Source organism: Camelina sativa, chromosome 5 (genome assembly GCF_030686135.1).
Source record: "Camelina sativa cultivar CO46 ecotype springtype chromosome 5, ASM3068613v1".
In the NCBI taxonomy this organism is placed as follows: domain Eukaryota; kingdom Viridiplantae; phylum Streptophyta; class Magnoliopsida; order Brassicales; family Brassicaceae; genus Camelina; species Camelina sativa.
The window spans coordinates 20079159-20103270 of NC_141884.1; the positions used below are offsets into that span (position 1 = coordinate 20079159).

Below are 24112 nucleotides of genomic sequence, written 5' to 3' on the forward strand. Positions count from 1 at the left end.
ATGGCAAAGTAAAAGAGCCAGGATCTTCCAATTTCTCCTCAATTCGCAGCTTAGGATCTAAGCACACTTCACTCCTGAGAATTTCAAACCCAATTTCCTTGACAGCTTCCTTGATCTCATTCTCCAGCCGAGCTGCTTCCTTGGCAACTTCCTCCTGAAGTTTGTGTGGTGGCAAAAGCTTAGGTGGTGGAGCTTTGCGCTTGGCCATATGCTCTGCAAGCGCCTCCAGTTGAATGTCAAGTGCAGCATTGAACCTCTCCTCTAGCTCTCTTTCCTTTGGTACAAGTACTTGAGGCTGATCTCTCATCTCAACATCTACTTGATGTATCATCCGATCACCATCATCGGGTAGATCATCGAGTTCCTCCTCGGGTTGATCTTCAGTTTGTGATTCTCTGGCCAGTGCTCGATCATCAACTCGATCAGTCTCCTCGGGTGAAGGCTCGGGTTCATACTCGGATATATAGTACTTGGCCTCGTTTAACCCATAGTGATCCATATCCTCCCCATCTTGAACATCACTGTCCTCAGTAAGGTAATCCTCATAGTCATCATCAAGGAAGATGGCTTGGGCAGTGGCATAATCCTTAGGGTTCTGAACAGCTTTACCTGGGAGTTGGTTGATCTTTGGAGTTGGTTGGTTGTTGTGGTGACCTTCTAGGTACCTCAGCTTAGTGTTAAGCGATTCGTACTTGGCGTTTAAATCATTGTACCCTGAGTCTATCTTGTTGCTCATCTCCGCAAAACGTTTCGCAGTGTCCATAGCTGCGGAAGCCTGATTCTGAATCATTTGCTGAAGTAGGCCGCGTAACTCAGCTTCCTGTGATTGGTTATGCTGGCCTTGATGCTGTTGGAATCCAGGTGGGTAGTTGTAGTTTCCAGAGTACTGCAGCTTAGGTGCATATCCTTGATTGTACTGGACAAAAGGTTTTTGTTGGACCTGGTTCCCTTGAACTGCAGATGGGTAAGTTTGGTCTTGAGGATTGGCAACATTCGGGTTCTGGTAAGACAGATTCGGGTTTGGCTTGTAGTTGTTGTACCCTTTGTTGTAACCTCCCTGGTTGTTGATGTAGTTGACATCCTCTATTTGTACAGTCTCCCCATCTTTTTGTAAAAACTGCTCTTTCTCTGATATGGCATGAACATGCTGCTGCTGGTTGAGTAGTTTATCAAGCTTGTCATTGAGGGCTTTCATGTCCCTCTTGTACTTGGCATCTTCCTCTCCTGTAGATCGCACAGTGCGATCGTACTCCTCATTGTAATTCCCATCAGACTGAGCCAAGTTCTCCACTAGGTCCCAACTTTCATCAACATCCTTGTTGAGGAAGTTACCATTACTTACGGTGTCCAGCAACATCGGTATCTTGGAGACCTATCCAGCAACATCGGTGTCCAGCAACTCTGTAAAGTGTACTCAGCAATGAATCATTACTGAATCCATGATGTGGACATCAGGAAGTGTATCCCTTGAAACGTTCCCAAGCTTCACTGAACGTTTCATTGTTCTTCTGAACAAAGCTGGAAATGTCATTTTGCAGCCTTGCGGTTCTGGAGTTGGAGAAGAATTTGGCCAGGAATGCCTTCTTGCACGCTTCCCAAGTGGTGATGGACTCCTTGGGGAGTGATTTCTCCCAGATGTGTGCTTTGTCTCCCAAAGAGAATGGGAAGAGCCTGAGTTTGAATCCATCCTCACTAACTCCATTGATCTTGGTGATGCTACAGAGCCTATCAAATTCATCCAGATGATCCAATGGGTCCTCCATTGGCAATCCATGAAACTTATTACTTTGTATCATCTGGATGAGACTACTCTTGATCTCAAAATTGTTGTTCTGCACAGCAGGTGGCACAATGCCATTCATTTGAGTGTGAGTAGATGGAGCATCCCTGCTCCTATGTTGGTCCTTGCTTGAGGAGCTGGTGGACCATTTTGATTGTTCATTGTCTCCTCAATGATTGCTGGTTGCGGTTGAACTTGTTGTTGTCTGAGTAGCCTCGGTTTGTTGATGTTGTCGATGAAAGGACTCAGGTTCTGGCTACTTCTTGATCGTATTTGCAGGCACAGGTAGGTGTCCGAGTGTGTACACGAGGGTCAACTCGATCCAGGTGATCAAGTGACGGGTCGGGTGGGTGCTCGGGTTGTACCTGAGATTCAAAACAAACAAGAGCGAAAACACACAAGTCAGATTCCGAACCAATATAAACAAAAGAACTTGATCTAGCAAGTGCTGAAATCCTAAACGTAGCAAAATAAACACAACCAAATGGAAACGACGCCAAATTGATAGACAAGTTTTCACCCAGGGTATCAATTCCCTATGCAGTTGTAGTACAAAGGGTTATCAATCCAAATGGTTGTTAATTGCTAGCAGGAAGGATATGATCAGAACAGTACAAGTCAAGCTAAGCAATTAAGAGTTTTGTTCTAACAATCCTAAAGTGATATAATAAAATAATATAAACAAGAAACCACACGACCTAAGCACTCGATGCAAGCATTCGAGTACAGGATCGGGTGGGGTGATCGAGTAAGCAAATGAGATATGACCAACTCGAGGTATTACTCGATGCAGATTATCGCATCTGATCGGGTAAGGGATCGAGTAATGAAAGAAAATGCAAGCAATTAAAATACAAAAGCTTCTAAGGATGGGGTAATCGAATCCTAAGTATTCTTTACCAATACAGATGCCTCAAGAAAATATTTCCTAGACAATGAATCTCTAAAACCTTGTTAACACACTCTCGCACTAGAAACAATCAACCTTGAATCACTTCCCTACCTAACTCTCGTTGGAGAAACATGACCAAGCAGGCATTAAGATCCGATTCATTATTATCAGTAAACCCCTTACTCATCTAATCTCTTAGGCTAATTGAGTAAACCTCTAGCATTGGTTGATTCAAGCATCTCATCTACACTTCTCGGTGGTAAAACGCCCTAGATCTAATCTCAACCTCTCGGTCTGTTGACAGCATTAAGAACACTAATCTAGAAGGAAATCTATCAAACACATACAATCAAACTAAGGCATCCTAACCGATCAAGAACACAAAATCATCTATCCCATCCCTAGAAACTTTACTACACTACTCGGACATAATAACAAGAAACATAACAACAAATAAGAACGAAAATTGCATTATAATAAACGGTAGAGTAGAGTAGAAAGAATACAGGATAAAATCTAAAGAAATGATAAAAAGTTATGAAATAAAATCTAAAACAAAAGGGAAAAGTGTTTGAGTCACTCAATTATCTCACAGAAGCTCTCGCTCTCTGGTTTGAGGGTCTGCGGCATGCTCGTTTGCGAGCTAGGAGAGGAGGGGTTTATATATGGAAACCCTTTTGACCTAGCACCCTAAATTGTCTAAAAGTGAATTCCTACCGTTAATGACCTAAAAATGCTAAGTTAGAGGTATGAACAATGCAAAATATGGACAAAAAAGGATGCCAAAAACATGTAAATTAGAGAGTTATCAGACTCCCAAACTTAAATCTTGCTAGTCCTCTAGCAAGGAAGTAGGAGGGTTCAGTTTGAAAACAGGGACTCATAACCTTAATATGCTAAGTGAAGAATTCAAGCTATAGTCCTTAAAGATAGTTTAATGGTGCTAAGATAAATCAACATACTTACAAATATTTTTCTATGCTTATTACCATGCATCGATCTAGTTCAACCTCCAACTAAAGATAGAGAACATCTCTTTCACATTCAATTAAGTGTTTGGCGAATTCTTGCAAATGGAAGGTGAATCAAGCTCATTCGGTATATCGTCATGACTATGTCTCCACAAATAGGTATATTGTCTATCTTGGTGGGAATCCTATCTCCTGGTCTTCACGCAAGCAAAAAGGCACTGCTCGATCGTCAACGGAGGCTGAGTACAGAGCGGTCGCCAACACAGCCTCTGAATTACGTTGGGTGTGCAACCTCCTCACCGAGATGGGCATCGCTCTTCCCTCTCCACCGGTCATCTACTGTGATAACATAAGTGCCACTTATCAATGTGCCAACCCTGTGTTCCACTCCCGAATGAAGCATATTGCACTCGACTATCACTTTGTACGGGGCTACATACAAGATGGTGCTCTGCGTGTTGCTCACATCAATACACTTGATCAACTCGCTGATGCAGTCACCAAACCATTGCCACGCACACGTTTCCAGACCCTCAACAACAAGATTGGAGTCCGACATCTCCCTCCATCTTGGGGGGGGGGGGCGTGTAAGAGTACTGTAAATTGAGAATCTATTTGTAAATAAGTATATGCTAGGGTTTTCTCTTGTATCTTATAAATACTGTAACCAATACACATAATAAATCATTCAGCACATTCTCTATAGATTACTTCTATTTAAACCTTCATCCTAGCTAGCTAGGTTGACAGTTCCAGGCTGGAGCTGGATTGAGAGATTGGTGATCAAGTTCATAAAACTGACGTTGATGACAAAAAGCATCCGAACTCACAGAAGTAATCCACCTTGACATTCTTAGTGGTTACAATCTAGAGCACTCGAACAGAACTGCTCCTACTCTCTCTCCAGATACATTTTGATCGGTTTCGGATACTATGTAAAAACTGATTGGTTTGTATTTTGATTGTGATTTGGATTTTGATTTTAAATCGATCCGAACCGAAATCCGATCGGTTATCCGATAAACCGATATTTTGTCTCGACTCTCGACTCTCACCTCTATGTAACAGCTAACACTGTTGTTCTTCTTCTCCCAAACCTCTTTTGTCTCGACTCTCACGTCTCGACATACAACTTTTGCCGACAATCAACTCTCGTTTCCCTAGCACACCTAGGAGACCCTTCTCCTCTATCAGCCGCATCAAGGAATCAATCGCATGTATCTTCTTCTCAGAATCTCAACTGTAATTTTCTCCTCTTTGAGGTTCGTTTAATTAGTTGAAATGTTGAACACCATCTCAACTTGAGATCTGCTTATGGTTTCCGAGAAAAATTTTCTCTCTTTCAAGCTCATTTGGTCTGTTTTTTTTTTCTTTGTTCTGAGTATTTGTTGGTACGTTTCTAGTTTTTTGTGTGCTATGTAGAACTGTAAACCTACATTTCTGGTTGTGCTATGTTGATCTGTAGACAGAACATCTCATTTTAGATTGTTGATGATGATTTGTATGAACATAGAGAGTTAGAGACAAAAGTCACAAAAACATAAAGAGTATAATTTCTCTGTTCTTTCCTTTGAGAAGAGTGTTATTGTTTGAGACTTATAGTTATAGGCTTCTAGTTTCGTTTTGGTATTAATACTATGATAGGATAAGCTATGTTGTAAACTTGTAGATTGTTGTCTAATGTGTGTCTCTCTTTGTCTTCATTTTCCTTAATGTAAACTTGTAGATTGTTGTTTAATTAGTTTGTCTCTGCAAATGAATAATTACAAATGGATTCATGCTCACATCAACCCGGAAATGATGACAATGAAAAGGATGGAGATGAGAAAAGAAAGAAAAAAAAGTATATGAATAGGGTATTTATAAGAGCTCTCTTCTCTCTCCTCGGTAGAGTTCGCCCTAGCCGTCATTTCCGCGTCGACAGAAGTACTTCCAACCTTCGGCGCCAGTGTAGTTTCGGCTCGCCGGCGTTAGATCTTGCCCTTGCCTTGCTGCTCCATTGCTCTCCCGACAAATCCAAGTTCGTATGGCTCCAAGATCTTGTTCAAGCCGCACTTCCGGTGTTTCCTCTGGCGTTACTTCCGCCGTGGGCTGGTTCTTCCCCTCGCCCCTGTTGGCCAATCACCTCTGCTCGCCTCCCTGTCTTGTGGGTTCGTCAGATACTCCTCTGATGTTTGCCCATTTGTCACCGCTCTTCAGTCTGTTTCTGGGGTGGCGATCTCCTTGACGAGCTACTGGAGCTCCTTTCTCTCCAGATCCGCCGTTTACTTACTCTCGCCAAAACTTCCTTTCGCCTCTCTCCTCCTGGGTTATCTCTTTGATCTCCCGGACCTCCCTCCTCCTAGTGTTCCTCTGTCTCCGCCTCCGCCTCTTCCCCAAGCCTGAAGAACCAGATTCCTTCTAGTGTTACCTCTGCTGCTTTTGTTTCCTTAGTGGATCTGTTGGGTCTCTGGTCTAACCAAAGAGTCAGCCTGTTCTGCTCCTTTCCCCCCGACATCACCTGCTTTCTCACCACCCGGAGTGTTGGATACTTCTCTTTCTCCTCAATGCCTACATCGGACACTTTTCTGGCAGGTACATGTGGCTTTCAATCTAGAACCACTGATGCTGGTTCAGATTCCGTCTGAGTTGGACGTTGTTTGACAACCGGCTCTGTTTCCGGTGCTTCTCGAGGTTGCCTTCAACCTTTTTCCATATGTGATGGCTCAAAAATTGTCTTAAAGTCACAGTGTTTGGTGACTCCCCCTCTACCAGTTGATGCCTATGTGTTTAAAGCATTTTCTCTCATGGGTTTGCTCATGATAGGTTGTTTTGACATTGCTCCTGGTTCTCTACCAAGCTTTGTTTTGCTTGTGTCTCTATCTTTTCTATTTGCTTGCTATTGTTCTTTAAGTTTCAAGATTGCTATTCGAATGTGTCCAGTAGCATATCCTCTTGTAATCTTTCTAGTTTGAATGAAGATCGAATGTGTCCAAAAGGAAAAAACAAGCAGATGCAGATGGTTCAGTTCCTAAGGTTCAGATAAAGAAGAAGAAGGTAGCTAGGGTAATACAAAGGTCATGGGTATGGGATCATTTCACAAGAATCCCCGGGAAAAAAGATTGATGTCACTGTCATTTTGTACTCTCAATATGGGTTGTGCGACTCAGAATAGAACTCCTTCTCTGAAAAATCATCTCCTTATCTGCAAGCAGTACAAGGCATGGAAGGAAAGCAGAAGTCAGACTCAAAATGTTTTCAATCCTAGTGATGATAACGGTAGTTTACAGTTGGCCAGAGTTACTGAGGATGTGTTTAGAGAAGCTTCTAATCAGATATTGGTTCTCAGTGAATTGCCACTTTCATTCATTGAAAGTTTGGCTTGGAAAAACTTCTGCAATAAGGTTAAACTCTACAAACCTCACTCTCAGAGAACTGCAACTAGGGATATTATGGAGGCTTACGTGAAGAAGAAAGTAGAAATGATGGAGGCTATTGGTGCTAATAAGCAAACGGTTTCTCTAATAACAGATATATGGGTTGCACCTACGACTGGAGCTAGATAAATGGTCATCACATCACATTTTATTGATGCTACTTGGCGCCTACGCAAGATGGTAATTGGATTCAAGCATGTCTCTGACCATACAGGGTCAACCATAAGTTATGTTCTTCTGGACTGTTTGGCTGAATGGGGGATAAAGAAGATCTTCACAATCACTGTTGACAATGCCACTGCCAACACTAATGCTATGAAGAAGTTTAAGAAAACATTCAGCTTAGTAGGAAATGATGCAATTATGTTAGGTGGGAAGTTCCTGCATTTACGTTGTTGTGCTCACATTATTAATTTAATTGCGAGAGATGGTTTGCATGAGCTTAATGATAATGTGGAGGCTATTCGGAATGATGTTCAATATGTTAGAGCTTCTAGTAAAAGGCTTAAAGCGTTTGAGCAGAAAGTTGAGTCAGGAAAGATGACAAGAGGCAATTTATCATTGGACTGCAAAACTAGATGGAACTCCACTTTTCTGATGTTAACAAGAGCATTGAAGTTCAGGTTGGCTTTTGATAGAATGGAGGCTGAAGATAAGTTGTATAATGATTATTTCTATGAAACCGTTGAAGGGAAAAAGAGGATTGGGCCGCCAAGTAAAGATGATATAGGAACCCAGTTGAGGGAACCCAAGTGGATAGATGGAAATAGGCAAATGGTTGATAACACTGTTCTGCCTATTTGGTGGATGATAGATGGAGTGCAGTGAAGAAATGGAGAATAGACAAATGGTTGAAAACACTGTTCTGTCTATTCGGTAGCAGTGGAAGATGAAAGGATAGATGGGTGGATTGAGGGACGCCACACAGATCTGTGAAAGGATCTATGATAAGTCAAATCTCAGTCTTCAAGGATTCACACACAAGAAGAAGGAGAAAAGGGTGGTTGCTTCTATCTCAGAAGAAAACCTAAGAAAACTCTCATTTTATTTCATTAAAACTTGAAAGGTTACAATGCTGAGAAGGGACCTTATATAATGGTCCAGCAGCGGGGGACCTTCTAGGGTCAAAATTTATTACAAATAAAAGGACTAAACTTGCAAAAACAACAGACTCAATTTTAGGACTTAAATAAATAAAAAGACTCATAAAGACCCAACGGTCGATTCCTGCAAAACAAGAAAGAACCAACATTTATTATTTGAATTCAAACACTTACCTTGATAATAGCTCTCATGCACGCTCCAGCCCTTCATTGATTGCTTCGGAAATGATGAAAAGAACGGGTTCTTTGATTCCTTGTAGAACTGGCAAAAATGATGCTTGTGGAGTCTTCTCTTTGGAATCTTTTAGTTCCACGGAAGTAATCAGACTTGCAATGGACTTGTTGAATTGTTCCCTTAAGGTCCTTGCTCCCAGCCTTGTCATAGGTTTGTGTATCATTGTTGGCAGAACGGGTTCTTCAGGAATTGGTAGAACGGGTTCTTCAGGAAATGATAGAACGGGTTCTTCGGGAAATGGCAGAACGGGTTCTTCCGGAAGTTTACTATTGATGTCCTCATCATTCCCTCCCTCTTGAGAAAGTTCTGTCTGCAGAACTATTTTATCTGCATGGAAAGGAGATAAATCAGCAACATTAAAGGTAGGAGAAATGTTCAACTCACCTGGTAGCTCAATCTTGTAGGCATTGTCATTGATTTTCTCTAAGACCCGAAATGGTCCATCTCCTCTTGGTGACAGCTTGGACTTCCTCTCCTTGGGAAATCTCTCTTTTCTCATGTGTAACCAGACCCAATCTCCAGGTTCAAACGTCAGCTCCTTGCGGTGATTATCTGCATGCTCTTTGTTCTTTGCGCTCTTCTTCTCAAGATTCTCTTTAACCTTTTGGTGGAGTTTCTTCACAAAATCAGCTTTGGTGACTCCTTCTGCACTAGAGTAAACAGCTTGGGGCAGAGGTGTGATGTCTAATGGGGTTAGAGGATTAAAACCATAGACAACTTCAAATGGAGATAATTTGGTGCCAGAATGTTTAGCATGATTATAAGCAAATTCAATGTAGGGTAAACAAGATAACCAGTTTCGGAGATTCTTACCCACCGTAGCTCTCAAAAGAGTGGAGAGAGTACGATTAACTACCTCAGTTTGGCCATCAGTTTGAGGATGACAAGTGGTGGAGAAGAGTAGCTTAGTTCCTAGCTTTTTCCACAAAGTCTTCCAAAAGTGGCTGAGAAATTTGGTGTCTCGATCTGAAACAATGGTCCTTGGGATTCCATGTAAACGCACAACTTCTTTGAAAAAGAACTCAGCAGTTTGAGTAGCATCATTTGTCTTGTTACATGGAATGAAATGCGCCATTTTAGAGAAGCGTTCCACCACAACAAAGATAGAATCTCGGTTGTTGATCTTAGGCAGTCCTAAAACAAAATCCATAGAAACATCTACCCAAGGTAGGTTAGGAATAGGCAAAGGCATATATAAACCATAAGGATGTGACCTGGATTTTGCTTTCAAGCAAGTGATGCACTTTGCACAGAACCTTTCCACATCTCTTTTCAAATGCGGCCAAAAGAAATGTTCCATAAGAACACTTAGAGTTTTATCACGCCCAAAATGTCCCATAAGTCCTCCTCCATGTGCTTCTCCTATTAGCAGCTCTCTCATGGATCCTTGAAGAATGCACAGTCTTTTGTCCTTAAAGAGAAATCCATCATGTTGGTAGTATGACCCATAAGCGGCTTTGCTTGTTTCCTTAAAGGCTTCTTTGAAATCTGGATCCTCCTCATATAGACCTTTGATATTATCAAATCCCATGACTTTAGCCTCCATTGTAGTGATCAAAGCATGTCTCCGTGATAAAGCATCAGCTACAATGTTCTCTTTGCCCTTCTTGTACTTAATCACATATGGAAATGTCTCCACAAATTCAAGCCACCTTGCATGTATCTTCTTAAGTGTAGTTTGTCCTCTTAGGTGCTTGAGTGTCTCATGATCTGTATGAATAACAAACTCTTTGGATAACAAATAATGTTGCCAAGTTTCTAGAGATCTTACCAAAGCGTAGAGTTCTTTATCATATGTTGGATAATTAAGTGCAGCTCCACTGAGTTTCTCACTGAAGTATGCTACTGGTTTTCCTCCTTGAGTTAGAACAGCACCTATTCCTGTACCAGAAGCATCACATTCAATTTCAAACATTTTATCAAAATTAGGAAGTACCAAAACAAGTGCATGTGTTAGGCTGTCTTTGAGCAGCTTGAATGCATCCTCTTGTGCTTGAACCCATTTGAATTCCACATTCTTTTTAATCACTGATGTCAAGGGTGCAGCAATGGTACTGAAATCCTTCACAAATCTCCTATAGAAGCTAGCCAGCCCATGGAAGCTCCTAACATGTCCAATGGTTGTTGGAGTTGGCCAGTCTTGTATAGCCTTGATCTTTTGCTCATCGACCTTTAGTCCCTGAGAACTCACAACAAATCCTAGAAACACAACTTGATCAGTGCAAAACGTGCATTTCTTAATATTAGCATAGAGAAATTCAGCCTTAAGTGCTTTTATCACCATTTCAAGATGTTTTACGTGATCTGCAAGACTTGTGCTATAAATCAAGATATCATCAAAATAAACAACCACAAACTTACAGATGTACTCCCTTAGGACCTTAGGACCTGGTTCAACCACAAACAACCACAACCACAAACATCTTGAAGGTGCTTGGGGCATTGGTGAGTCCAAATGGCATGACTAACCACTCATATAATCCTTGTTTTGTCTTGAAAGTCGTTTTCCATTCATCACCTTCTTTCATTCTGACTTGATGATAACCACTCCTTAGATCAATTTTAGAAAAGATAGTAGCTCCATTAAGCTCATCTAGCATGTCGTCAAGCCTTGGAATAGGATGTCTATATTTGACAGTGATGTTGTTGATTGCTCTGCAGTCTACACACATTCTCCAAGTTCCATCTTTCTTAGGCACTAGAAGAACCGGTACAGCACAAGGGCTTAGGCTTTCACGAATGTAGCCCTTTGACATTAGATCACGAACTTGCTTTTCCAGTTCCTTTGCTTCTTCAGGGTTTACGCGGTAGGCTGGTCGTTAGGCAATGGTGCTCCCGGAACTAGATCAATTTGATGTTCGATTCCTCTTATAGGCGGTAGTCCAGGTGGTATCTCCTCAGGAAAGACCTCTTTAAACCTTCCTAGTAATTCAAGCACTTCTGGTGGTAAATCTTTCTCCTCTTGACCTGAAAACAAACCTTCCTTATAGATCATTAGTAGCACCTTGTCCTGTGAATTAATTGATTTCAAAACAGTAGAAGGTGTTATATAAAGATTGGTTTTGTTTGACTTAGCTCCCTTTGACATTGTTTGTTGCATTTCATGCACTTCTTGAGGGGTGAGTGGAGCTAGAGTATGCTTCTTGTTGTTGTGTGAGAAGGTGTAGTAGTTCGTTCGGCCATTGTGTAAAGTCTCCTTATCAAATTGCCATGGCCGTCCTAGAAGAAGGTGTCCAGCTTGCATAGGAACCACATCACACACAACTTGATCTGAATATTTGCCTATGGTGAATGGTATGGTGACTTGCTCGGAGATCCTTAGTTCAGCCTCATCATTGAGCCACTTAAGTCGATATGGATGGGGATGCTTTGTCTTTTGGAGACCTAGCTTATCAACCAAATACTTGCTGGCTACATTAGTACATGAACCACCATCAATGATTAAGCTACATACCTTGGAGTTTATAGAGCAGCGAGAGTGGAAGATATTTTGTCTTTGAATTGTTTCAGGATCAAAAAGAGTGCTAAGAGCCCTTCTTATGACTAGAAGCTCTCCCATCTCTGGATAGTCCACAATGTCCTCCTCAGATTCAACACGTTCTTCTTCCTCATCTTGTGATTCATACTCTCCATTGGCTTTAAGGATCATTACTCGCTGATTTGGGCACTCCCTTGCATAGTGTCCTTTTCCCTGACATTTAAAACAAGTAATATCACGAGCTCTTTGGTTAGTAGGCTTACCTTGCTCTGGTTTGGTTACTTTTGATGTCCCAGGTGCAGCTCTTTTAAATCTCTGGTCCACATCAAGAGATTTTCCCTTGTCTAAAGGTTTTTGAGGTGGTGGTGTCCATGGAGTCTTATTGCGGTTAGTAGAAGATGCCTTCCTTTTGATGTGTTGTTCAGATTGGACTGCTAGATGCAACAACTCTTCAAGATCATGATACGTTTGTCTTTCCACCTTTCTAGCAATCTGATCATGAAGACCATCTAGAAACTGCGCCATCAAGTTCTCCTCAGACTCTTCTACCTCCAACCTGTTTTTAAGAGATTCAAACTCTTCAAAGTATTCCTCAACAGATTTGCTTCCTTGTGATAGCTTGCAGAACTTCTTTTGTAGCTCCCGGTGGTAATAAGCTGGGATATATCTCTTTCTTAGCTGAAACCTCATATCATCCCAAGTAGTGATTGATATATGTCTGTGCCTCCTCCTCTCAGATACATCTCTGCCCCACCAAGCTAAGGCATTGTCGGTAAGTTGAGCAGCAGCTAGGGATACCTTTCTCGGTTCAGAATAGTTGTAGTAGCCAAAGATATGCTCCATACGTCTTTCCCAGTCAATGTAAGCCTCATGATTAACCTTTCCAGCAAATGTTGGCGGATTGAGCTTAAGATCATAGCCTCCTTCTCTTATGTTGCCTTCATCTCGTCTTCTACCTTGTTGGTAGTGTCTCCTTGGCCTGAGGTGTTGATTAAGATCTTGATACTCTTCCTCTGAATCAGACTGATCTCCATTATCAACCTCATGGTTTTCTCTTGGCAAGTTACGAACTGGTGCCCTTGGTGCAGGTGGGGGTTGTTCAATTCGTGTCATGCGATCACCAAGCGTTTGGAGTTGGGTTTGAATAGCTGCAAGTATCTCAGCCATGTTCAATTCTCCTCCTTGTTCTCCCATAGTTCAAAACGTTCTGATTTGGAGCGTTTAGCTCTGATACCAGATGATATAGGAACCCAGTTGAGGGAACCCAAGTGGATAGATGGAAATAGACAAATGGTTGATAACACTGTTCTGCCTATTTGGTGGATGATAGATGGAGTGCAGTGAAGAGATGGAGAATAGACAAATGGTTGAAAACACTGTTCTGTCTATTCGGTAGCAGTGGAAGATGAAAGGATAGATGGGTGGATTGAGGGACGCCACACAGATCTGTGAAAGGATCTATGATAAGTCAAATCCCAGTCTTCAAGGATTCACACACAAGAAGAAGGAGAAAAGGGTGGTTGCTTCTATCTCAGAAGAAAACCTAAGAAAACTCTCATTTTATTTCATTAAAACTTGAAAGGTTACAATGCTGAGAAGGGACCTTATATAATGGTCCAACAGCGGGGGACCTTCTAGGGTCGAAATTTATTACAAATAAAAGGACTAAACTTGCAAAAACAACAGACTCGATTTTAGGACTTAAATAAATAAAAAGACTCATAAAGACCCAACGGTCGATTCCTGCAAAACAAGAAAGAACCAACATTTATTATTTGAATTGAAACACTTACCTTGATAATAGCTCTCATGCACGCTCCAGCCCTTCATTGATTGCTTCGGAAATGATGAAAAGAACGGGTTCTTTGATTCCTTGTAGAACTGGCAAAAATGATGCTTGTGGAGTCTTCTCTTTGGAATCTTCTAGTTCCACGGAAGTAATCAGACTTGCAATGGACTTGTTGAATTGTTCCCTTAAGGTCCTTGCTCCCAGCCTTGTCATAGGTTTGTGTATCATTGTTGGCAGAACGGGTTCTTCAGGAATTGGTAGAACGGGTTCTTCAGGAAATGATAGAACGGGTTCTTCGGGAAATGGCAGAACGGGTTCTTCCGGAAGTTTACTATTGATGTCCTCATCATTAGATAATTGGGATGAAATTGAAAGGTTAGTAAGGTTTTTAGTCATCTTCTATAACTCTACCTTGGTAGTTTCAGCATCATCGACTGTTAGCTTCTACAAGTGTTACAATGAAATTGTAAAAATAGAGAGGAATCTATTAGCATTAAGCACTAATTCTGATCTGAAGCTTAGGTTAAAGGCAGAGGCTATGAGAGATAAATTCAATAAGTACTCGAATCCATCAAAGAAGCTAAATAAGATGCTGATCATAGCTAGTGTCTTTGATCCGAGGAACAAAATGAAGTTTGCGAGTCTTTGTTTTGATATTCTCAATGGTAAAGACAGTGAAGAATCTAAGGAGCTTACTAAATCAGTTATTGATGTTCAAGGAAAGCTGTTTGACGAGTATAATGCGAAAACAGTTGGATCAAGCTCTCAGTCACAAACTGCAACATCATCTCAGAGTGGACAAGAGTCTCAAGGTGATCTGAATCACAAGATGGATTTTGACAGTGATATTGAATATCAAAGGATGGACACTATGTACAGTGAGTTGGTTAATGAGATCAGTTGTCAAGATGCAAGTACAGAGTTGGAGTTATATTTGAAGGAGAAAGTAGAAAATCCAAAGGCTAACCAGCTAGGGATACAGTTTGATGTTTTGGGATGGTGGAGGATCAACAGTCCTAAGTATCCTATTCTAGCCTCAATAGCAAAGGATGTACTTGCTATGCAAGTGTCTTTTGTTGCATCTTAATCAGCTTTTAGCAATAGTAATAGGATTTTAGACCCATTTAGGAGTTGCTTGACTCACTACATGATTGAGGTTCTGATGTGTAGTGAGCAGTTGTTAAAGAGTGAGATTCAGTTGAATGAGAAAGGAGTGATTACTACTCAGCAAATGCTTGCTGAGAATGAGTTGCAGGATAGTCTTGAGAGAGGTAAGTTGTTCTATCCATTATATCTTCTTTTCAATTGTGCATTTATGTATTACTTAGTATTAACTTTGTCTTCTTTAAATTTTTTTTTGAGTCTCTATGCAAGTTGTGAAGATGACTGTAGAAGTGTTTGATCTAATAGAAGTCAAAAAAGGTTTGAACAAGTCTCTTTCAAATTTGAACCTTGTCTTGTTAAATAACTATACAAATCCTTTTGAATCCATTTGAATCAAGTCCCTGCTTCTTATTTCTTTTTGTAATTGTTATACACAGGTAAAAGGTGATATTTGGACTGATCAAAAGAGATGAATGATTGAACTTCTTGAAGATTGAAGAGTTTCTTTGTGTTTGAATATTTGGATCTTCAAGAAGAAACTCTTCAATGTTTGTTAGGTACTTATGTGTAATCTTCAATGTTTGTTAGTTTTTTGAAGATTACACATTGCATTGAAGATTACATATTCTTGAAGGTTGTTTAATGTTTGTTAGGTACTTAGGTTGATGATCCGATGGAAATTGTTTTGGATAATTTGGATTTTACAAGGTAATTTGATTTTAAACCGGTTTTAAACCGATTTGAATTTTTTTCGGTTCAATGTCGGATTTTCAAAAAAAAAGATAAAAACCGATCCGAATCCGATATGGAAAAGCTGACGGATCCTAATCGGATACTATATATCCCAAACCAAATTATCCGAAATCTGAATAATCCGATCCGAAAATCCGAATGCCCAGGGCTAGGTTTCACAATTTGATATGATGGCTATTAAAACAAACACAACATAATTAATGAGCAGTCTTGGTTATTCACACAATGTTTTAAATTGGGCATATATAATTTAGGCCCAATAAATAAAGAAAGAGATCAGGTGTGCTCTGTTCTTCCTTGCTTCCATGTCTGAATTGAATTAAAGAGGAGGAAGTGGTATAAAATGACACCCGCCCGTATTATGCTCATTACTAATGCTAGTGTTTTTGAATAAACAAAATAGTCTTAACGATGCCTTATGTTTTTCTTGTTTGGCATAAGAGCATTCAATATAATCTTTAACTGAATTCTCAGCTTCTTTTATATGTACTCACTAAACGCTCACCTGATAAAGTAAGCTACTCAAGATCGATCTCTCTTGCTTCGTGGTTTTTTACTCGCATCTAGCTCTGATTGTTAGCTACTCACAATATTCAGAACACAAACTCGTAGAACTCTTGTAAGAAACGGTTTTTTTTGGTGAATAAATTTTACATTCATTCAAAAAAAAGATCGATCTCTCTCGTTTGTAATCAGATTAAAAGAAACTACTAACTAAAGAAGCATAGACATCGACACGAGAGGGGTGTCGGTTGACACCAACCTTTTCAGCAGTCGGCTGATTCTTGTTTTCCTGATTTGTTTGTTATTTGTTAAGCATTGATTTCTCAGTTGCTTGTGTGTATAGCCCTGTAGATGGAAGGATTGTCTCACTAAGTATTTATGATAATACTTATGCATCTCAATTGTTGTTTGTGGTGTGCATGTATGAGACGTGGAATCATAGCGATGAGAAGGAGGATTATCTAGGGTCTCGGTTGTGTGTTGATAGTTGTGTATGGTTATGTTGCTGGAACTTTGGATAGAATTATGTTAGGTTGTTTGATTAAATTGTATGGAATGTTCTTGTAATGATGATATGTTGGAGATTGTTGTTATTGGTATGTTTCCATGTTGGTTTAATGTTGACTTGTGGGTTAGTTGGTTTAATTAAATAGTATGGAATGCTTAATTATATATTTAAAAAAATCGGTCGGGTTGTTTAATCCTGTAAAACTTTTTTTTGCAAACCACACAAAAGACATTTTACAATAAATAATAATATTCTATCAATATTTTATCTACCACGTTAAAGCTTTTTCCACGTTCAAAAATTTTACGGGTGAAACATATTTTTACACGAAATAAATGAAAATTTGAATAGAAATTTACTTTAGTTACATGTTATGTTTGACACAAATGGATATCGGTTCCACAAGTATTACTTTACTCATAATAATTTTATTTAAATTGATTTATTCCGTATATAGTGCAAAGTGTTATCTAGTATTTGATTTAGAAGGAGAAGTGAAAATTTTTTTTCTAATTAGGGAGTTTTGAAAATCAACAGTTGATGAATAAAAAATAGTATTGTATTATTTTAAAAAGATAATGCATACATGATAACAAGATTAAGAAAATAAAAAAATATTCATATGTTAAACATCAATAGACTTTGCTCAAATATTTCAAACAGATCGCCTTAATGACTTCTATCATTACTACAATAATATATGCTTCACTTGACATATCTTGATTAGTTACAAACAGAATGCCTTAATGACTTGCCAGCAAGTTCTTATCTCTTAAAAATGGCATCATCCAAATCGATAGATCCATGACAAGTGCATACGTCAAGCCTCCAAAAGTTTTGGATACAAATGATGATTACACTATTCGATTAAACTATTATACATACCACTTCCTTTATCAAAACAACTTTAATATTATTTAAACTTTCTTCTGCTTAAAAAGAAAAGAAAAAAGAAACTTAACGAGCTACTTATAAAATGGTCGAGAAGGATACAAAATTCTTTATTTAGATGATAGTAAGTAGAAGTCATGTACAATCTAGGATTGACAATCTTTATGTTTGAATCGAATCTGATGTGGTTATTATCTGCCAATAGCAAATTAATAATATCCTTGGATTGAGTGTATTAAGGCTCATAGGATAAAATATGGGAACATCTACGTTTAAATCTAGGTTTATCCCTAAGAGCTAGGTTTCCCATCATAGCAGCAGATATGCTTCATATATCATATTTACATGACATCACCTACATCACTAAGTTTAATCTAGTGAATTTTTTGTTTAAGTTTGATTGTTTAAAAAAAAAAAAGAATTACTCAAATGTTATCCAGAAGTTGGTTTATTTCTCATATCTAACAATCTTTTAAAAATTGCTCAAATGTTTAGTGATCTGGGTGTAATTACAATTTACCCTTTGGATTTAGTTTTTCGATTTTGATTAAAAATAAAAAAATAACATCACTACAAAAAAACCTACATTAATAGCAAATGAAGATAGCTCGATTTACTCAATTGCTATTGAAGATAAGTTTGTAATTTTAGACGTGATATGATAGCATTTAATAAATGCTAAGCCAAAAAATCTCTAAGCGGGAATCTAAAATCCCATAGTCCGCCAACACTTAGCCAAATAATTCAGAAAAACGCCTTTTCCTCTTTCTCTAGTCTCTACATCTATCTCTCAATACTTTTTTCACGCTCTCTCCTTCAACCCTAATCCCCTTTCTCTATCTCCAAAACTTAAACCCATAGGCAATAAAAAAAAAAAAATCAGATCTGATCTTCCTATTGTCTACGTCGATGACCAGCCCAGAATCAAACCCAGATCTTCTTCAACCTCTTCTCATCGTCTTCTATTTCTTTTCTCCTCCTTCTCGGCTCATAACCTTCGACCACATCACCATTAAACACTATAATTATTTTTCCTTCACCTGTACTCAGAAATTTCTCCGATTTGGTATTATTTGAACTCAAATCTCCTTCATCCTGAGTTGAGTCTGAGTTTACTCGCCGTCCGAGCTATTGCAAAGAGGACTCAGGTTACTTATATGCAATTTCGAACCAGAATCGATTTCAATTACAAATTAATATTGTGTTTGTTATTTTAAATCTTCAGATCTGATTTTGTATCCCACGATATAGCGATTATGAAGCCAGAGAGAGAGACGAAGAGAGGAGTCTGGGTTCGATAAAATTGGCGGAGGGAGAAAGAAAGAGTCTTGGTTCTTACTCTTATCTTAGTTAACATCTTATTGTTGACATATTTATTTTATGTCAACTAGAACATGATCTGACTTGTTACAACATATATAAGTGTTCTCCATTGGATTGAATTCTGCAATATTTAGGTTTGCAAAGATAAATTTCTTAGGAAGTTTGAATTTGTTCTCACGGATTAGGATTTAGGACAAGTTTTTGGTTTCTAAACAACATTGTGTATTGTTCTTTCTTGTTGTGGTGTGTAAGGAGCAAAGGATAGTGAAAGCAGAAGAGTGGGATTCGTTAATGGAGATCCTTCTTAAGCCATTGTCTGCTGCTTTCAGAGTTATTTCCAATTGCTTATGTATGCTTTGTTTATCTACATCCTTGAACCGTTTAACAGTTTCATTCATGGTTTAAGTTTTTGACTTTTTAATTTGGTTGGATCTCTGTTTATCATCGACTCAAGTTGGAGAATGATTTCATGAAATCTCTTCAGGATGAGGTAAATAATACATTGACTCTTGCTTTTGTTTTTGTATCATTTTGTACAATTCTCAAATGTTGAATTCTTTGCCTTCTACCTAGGCTATAGAGAGTGGTGAACTGGAGGCTATCAAGCCTTTGCCTTGGTACCCTAATAATCTTGCTTGTCATTCTAACTTTTTATGTATTATTTCAGCTGCTTGAAATAATTCATGAATCATCAGAATCAGGATCTCTACATAATGAAATGGTTTGTTAAACTCTATCATCTTCCATTCATTTTGGTTGATAGATAATTTGTTTGTTTCTAATTGCTTTGGTTGATTCAGGTGGTGGTGAATGAACTGCAACAACAACGATACTTTGTCCAAAGAAGCATCTGAGGTTAATCATCATCTGAGTTACATGTATATGTTCTAGAACTTAGAAGTTTGTCTCTATTTTTTTGGTGATGTTAGTTTATTTTAATTAAGATTTTTATGTAAGACTTTATGTTATGTAAGACTTCATTTTGTTAATGTAATAATAATTTTATGTATGTTGGTGATTTTATGAAATAAAAATATTATATATATATATATATATATATATATATATATATATATATATCTAATTAAATAAATTCTGCAAAATAGGATTCAAATATACAAATTATAAAATTTATATACCAAAAAAATAACACTAATTTTGTGTTACCATAAAATGTATTATAGCAGTAATCGAATGCTATAATATGAAAATGCTATCGTATGTAGGTATTTATTATAGCATGTCAAAAACGCTATTGTATGTGGGGGGGTCTACCATGGCTGCCGATGTCACAGCATTTACGATAACGCTATGTAATATCTATGATAGCAGTTTTCTCACGCTAACAATGTCAATACTTGTTGTAGTGCATCAGCAAATTAAAATACACATTATTTTTGATTTTCCACATCACAACCCGAAAAAAAAAACTTAACGGCTGAGTTATTGTATTTATGGAAAGACGAAAGGTCTCGTCGATTCATATGACAGCTGAGTTATAATGTTTTGTGGCTGAGTTATCACAAGAAATAATCTGAAAGCAAACAGTTGATTTATATTACTTGACAGCTGAGTTATAGTATTTTTGGGAAACCGAAAGGTCTCGTCAATTCATATGGCGGCTGATTTATAATGCTTTGTGGCTGAGTTATCATAAGGAATAATCTGAAAGCAGAAAACGAAAGGTCCCGTCGATTAATATGACGACTGAGTTATAATGCTTGACGCTTGAGTTATTGCACAAAATAAGATAAATGTATTACAATAATACTTCATCGGACAAGTTTTCGCATTGTGCCCAACTTGTTTACATCGAGAGCATGCGTTTAGCTCATGCCTAAACGCGTCCAATCCGTAGTCTTCAAGAACAAGCTCCACAAGCTTGTCGTGTGTTGTGCCTCCATCTATCTGTACAACTATACACCTTCTATCGTCGGTGTTAAATACACATCTCTGTTTCTTTACCCAATTACCGGAAACAACTAGTACCGGAACTGGATCCATGAAAGAAAATGAAGAACAAGGGGAAGAAGAAGTAGAAGAACAAGGTGAAGAAGAAGGTGAAGAAGAAAGTGAAGAAGAAGTAGAAGAACAAGGTGAAGAACAAGGTAAAAACCATATAAGAACAAGAGTCGAAGGAACGACGTTTCGTATTTCCGGAGAAGAAAGATAATGACATGGAATGCTGACATGGATGATGCGTCTGACGTGGCAAGTCAGTCATCAAACAAATAATAACTCAGCCTAAATAAAACTCAGCCATCAAACAAATTATAACCCAGTCACAACATATGAATGACATTATAGTAATAAAAAAACAAAAAATGGCAGCCAAATTCAGCCGCTTCATCAACTGAAAATATGTAACTCAGCCGTATCGTTTAATAAGTCAGCAGTAACTGAATAATATTCTAGTAAATAATCTTTTGCTACTAAGTCAGCCGTGAAATGGCCGAGTTGTACGATAAGTCAGCCTATCACAGCTGATTTAAAGTTTTTAACCATAACTCAGTCGTAACTACTTCTCATAAGTCAGCCGTTTTTCATAACTCAGCCACTCGGAAAAAGTTAATTCAGCCGTATCGTAGTAATAACTCAGCCAAAATTTTGACAACTCAACCATCAGGTGAAAACTCAGCCGTAAAGACGGCTGAGTTAGAGCATAACTCAGCCAGATTTTAATAAGTCAGTCGTAACGCTTGGCTGAGTTATGCTCTAAGTCAGCCGTCCGCTCTTACTCAAATGTTTTTCCATAAATCAGCCGCAACATACCTATAACTCAGCCGTCATTACCTCTGTAACGCGTTACGGCTGAGTTATTTACACGTCAGCAATTTTTGACGTGGCGTCTGACGTGACAATGGCATTTTTGTAATTACGTTTTTTTGGTAACATAAAACAAGGACATGCTGGATATTTTTAAAATATCTTAAATATTCTAGTAATAAAATATTTTTTGTAGATTCTGGTAATATTATCTAAAATGTACAACATCTAACTAAATCTCCCTTAAAAAAATGTGTAATCTTCAATGCAATAAATCTTTAGGATACTGTTATGGCCAGAAAATATAGATGTGACCTCCTTATAAGATAGTGACGTTCAGAACAAGAATTTTCAGCAACGGTGGAATAACAATAAATATTAAAGTGACCAAACTTTTTATTTATTAGAAGTCATGTACAATCTAGGATTGACAAACTTCTATAACACACACACAAACTGGAATTAACTTATTTAAATACAGACAATGACTGAAAACAAGAAAAATAACACTCTGAAACTTGGATGTGGTAACTTCATGCATATGCTTGTTTAGGCAGTCTCAACTTCAGTTGTAGAGCTCTTGGTGCAGAAAGTGGAACATGCATTTGCGCATTGTGTTACCGCTCCATTCACAATTTCACTCGCATCTACTCACCGAAACAATAATATAATGGGTTAGCATTCTCTTGGCTACCATTCCAAGATATATAATAATATTATAATTATTGAACATGGATGTTTCGTTTTACCAGAGCTTTGGAGTGTCACAATGGCAGCGCACACAGAAGATGTACACCCCAACTTGCAGTATTCATTGAAAGCATCACCTTGAGTAAAATATTCAAAAAATTAAACTTTGATGAAACATGGTAACAATTGACATAATAAAGCACATACAAAAAAGATTTACCTGAGTTTTGGAGAGTGTCATGTTGATATCCGTTAGGACATCTGCCGTTAACGTGTTTGCATCCACTGAGGTTTGCACACATTTGTTGGGAGCCTCCAGCAAAACGGCAAGTGTTATAGATATTTCTAGCACTCGTAGACGGGCAGCAACTCTTTGCTTCCACTTGAATTTGTGCGATGACCAAACTCATTATGAGAACACTTAGAATCACAGTTTTGCCTTCCATCTTTTGATTGATTACTTGTTTGATCACAATATATATTTAGTTTGTGTTGATGAAATGGTGATGAAACAAGACTTGCTTATATACTAGTTGTTCTACAGTTTTCCACCACACACTTTAGTTCACACGTTTCTAACAAGCTACATAGAATCTACATATTGGCTGGACCACCCTATCCCAATGGCTACCACAAAATAGTTCACCTTCGGCCAATCTGCTCAAAATAACCTTTTATGTTTGTTTCTACAAATTTCAATGTTTGGGAAAATAATAATTTATTCGTGTAGTATTGTTTCATTTAGAGCACGTTATAGAACGAACTAAGCGTTGAATTTGGTAACATATATTCTAAACATCTACTATTCAATTTTTGGTTTGCATGCTTTCGCTAAGTATGATGTGTATGTTCCTAGAGTAACCGTATATTTATTTAGTTACACTCTAATAATTTGGTGTATGAGAGAACATAAGTGGAATAAGGCATAGTCTTAATTAACTCTAAAGTGATAGTGTTTGACAGTATTATTTTTTATGATTTTTTTTTTTCACTATACTATTTAGCTGTTAAGATTTCAGCGTTACTTGGATCACATGAATTATTGTGTAATGTTTACAGATGAATGGGTTAAAAACGTTTACGGATTTATTGAAAGAGCCAAAATATCGGATATGATTTATGTTTTTGGCCTTGATACACTGGAAGAAGAATAATTCATACACGGAGGTGTCACTTACGAATGTAAATACATTATGTAATTACGTAACGTATTGATTAAATGAGATATGTTTATGCAGAATTATGAACGAAATGTGTTTTTCACTACAATTTCATATTTGAGGGTTATTTTCATTAATATTTGAGGATTTGTTTTCATTAAAATATGTTTCTGAAGGTTAAATTTTAACCATACTATTTATAGCTGTGTAATATTTCGTTGTTACTTGAATGACATGAATTATTGTGTAGATAGTTACTATTTCAAAAAGATCATGTGAATCCTTCCTATATTCTCAGTGATTGTGAATTACTTCTTTTGCATCTAAAAGTTAAATTTTAACCATACTCTTTACGAGTTAAGATTTCGTAGTTACTTGGATGACATGAATTATTGTGCGAATTCATCATAAGGATCAAGGTGAGTAATGAATGGTTTAAAAACGTACATTGTAAGAACCAGAATCTCGGATAAGATTTTTGAGTTTGGCTTTATTCATTGGAAGGGACAAAAGGTTGGTTACAAAACGTGTTATACGTTTCCTCCTTCTAACCAACTCTCTTGTGGTTTTAGCTTTCAGGATTAATTTTGCATGTTTTGTTGGGACCAAATAAATTTATATGCCAATTTATTTTATATTTTTCTTAAAATAAACAATAAAATAAAAGAAAACTAATTGCTAGCTAATTAAGTAAAAATCCGCATAATAATGCATGCAAACGATAGAAATATTTTGTTAATTACACGAAC

The 24112-nt window shown here is 38.0% G+C and overlaps 1 protein-coding gene, 1 long non-coding RNA gene and 1 other non-coding gene across 5 annotated transcripts; 2 read left to right on the top strand and 1 right to left on the bottom strand.

The window, feature by feature from the left end:
* The first annotated feature begins 1434 nt into the window (after window positions 1–1434).
* Window positions 1435–1541, top strand: LOC147944061 (small nucleolar RNA R71). Its single transcript, XR_015558724.1, has one exon. It is a non-coding gene; the product is annotated as a small nucleolar RNA R71 (small nucleolar RNA).
* A 16611-nt stretch (window positions 1542–18152) lies between these two features.
* On the top strand, window positions 18153–19715 carry LOC104787033 (uncharacterized). 3 transcript variants are annotated; one of them, XR_015557223.1, is made up of 5 exons: window positions 18153–18755; window positions 19000–19096; window positions 19202–19237; window positions 19415–19468; window positions 19548–19715. It is a non-coding gene; the product is annotated as an uncharacterized LOC104787033 (long non-coding RNA). The 3 variants fall into 3 exon arrangements; XR_015557224.1 differs by having other exon boundaries at window positions 18153–18572; window positions 18650–19096; XR_015557222.1 differs by having other exon boundaries at window positions 18153–19096.
* A 2172-nt stretch (window positions 19716–21887) lies between these two features.
* LOC104787034 (DELTA-urthionin-Uf1a) lies at window positions 21888–22700 on the bottom strand. Its single transcript, XM_010512525.3, has 3 exons — window positions 22424–22700; window positions 22263–22340; window positions 21888–22160 (listed from the first exon to the last, which is right to left on the bottom strand). The coding sequence occupies exons 1-3, from the start codon at window positions 22647–22649 to the stop codon at window positions 22063–22065; spliced, it is 402 nt and encodes a 133-aa protein (XP_010510827.1). The 5' UTR covers window positions 22650–22700; the 3' UTR covers window positions 21888–22062.
* Between the last annotated feature and the right edge of the window lie 1412 nt (window positions 22701–24112).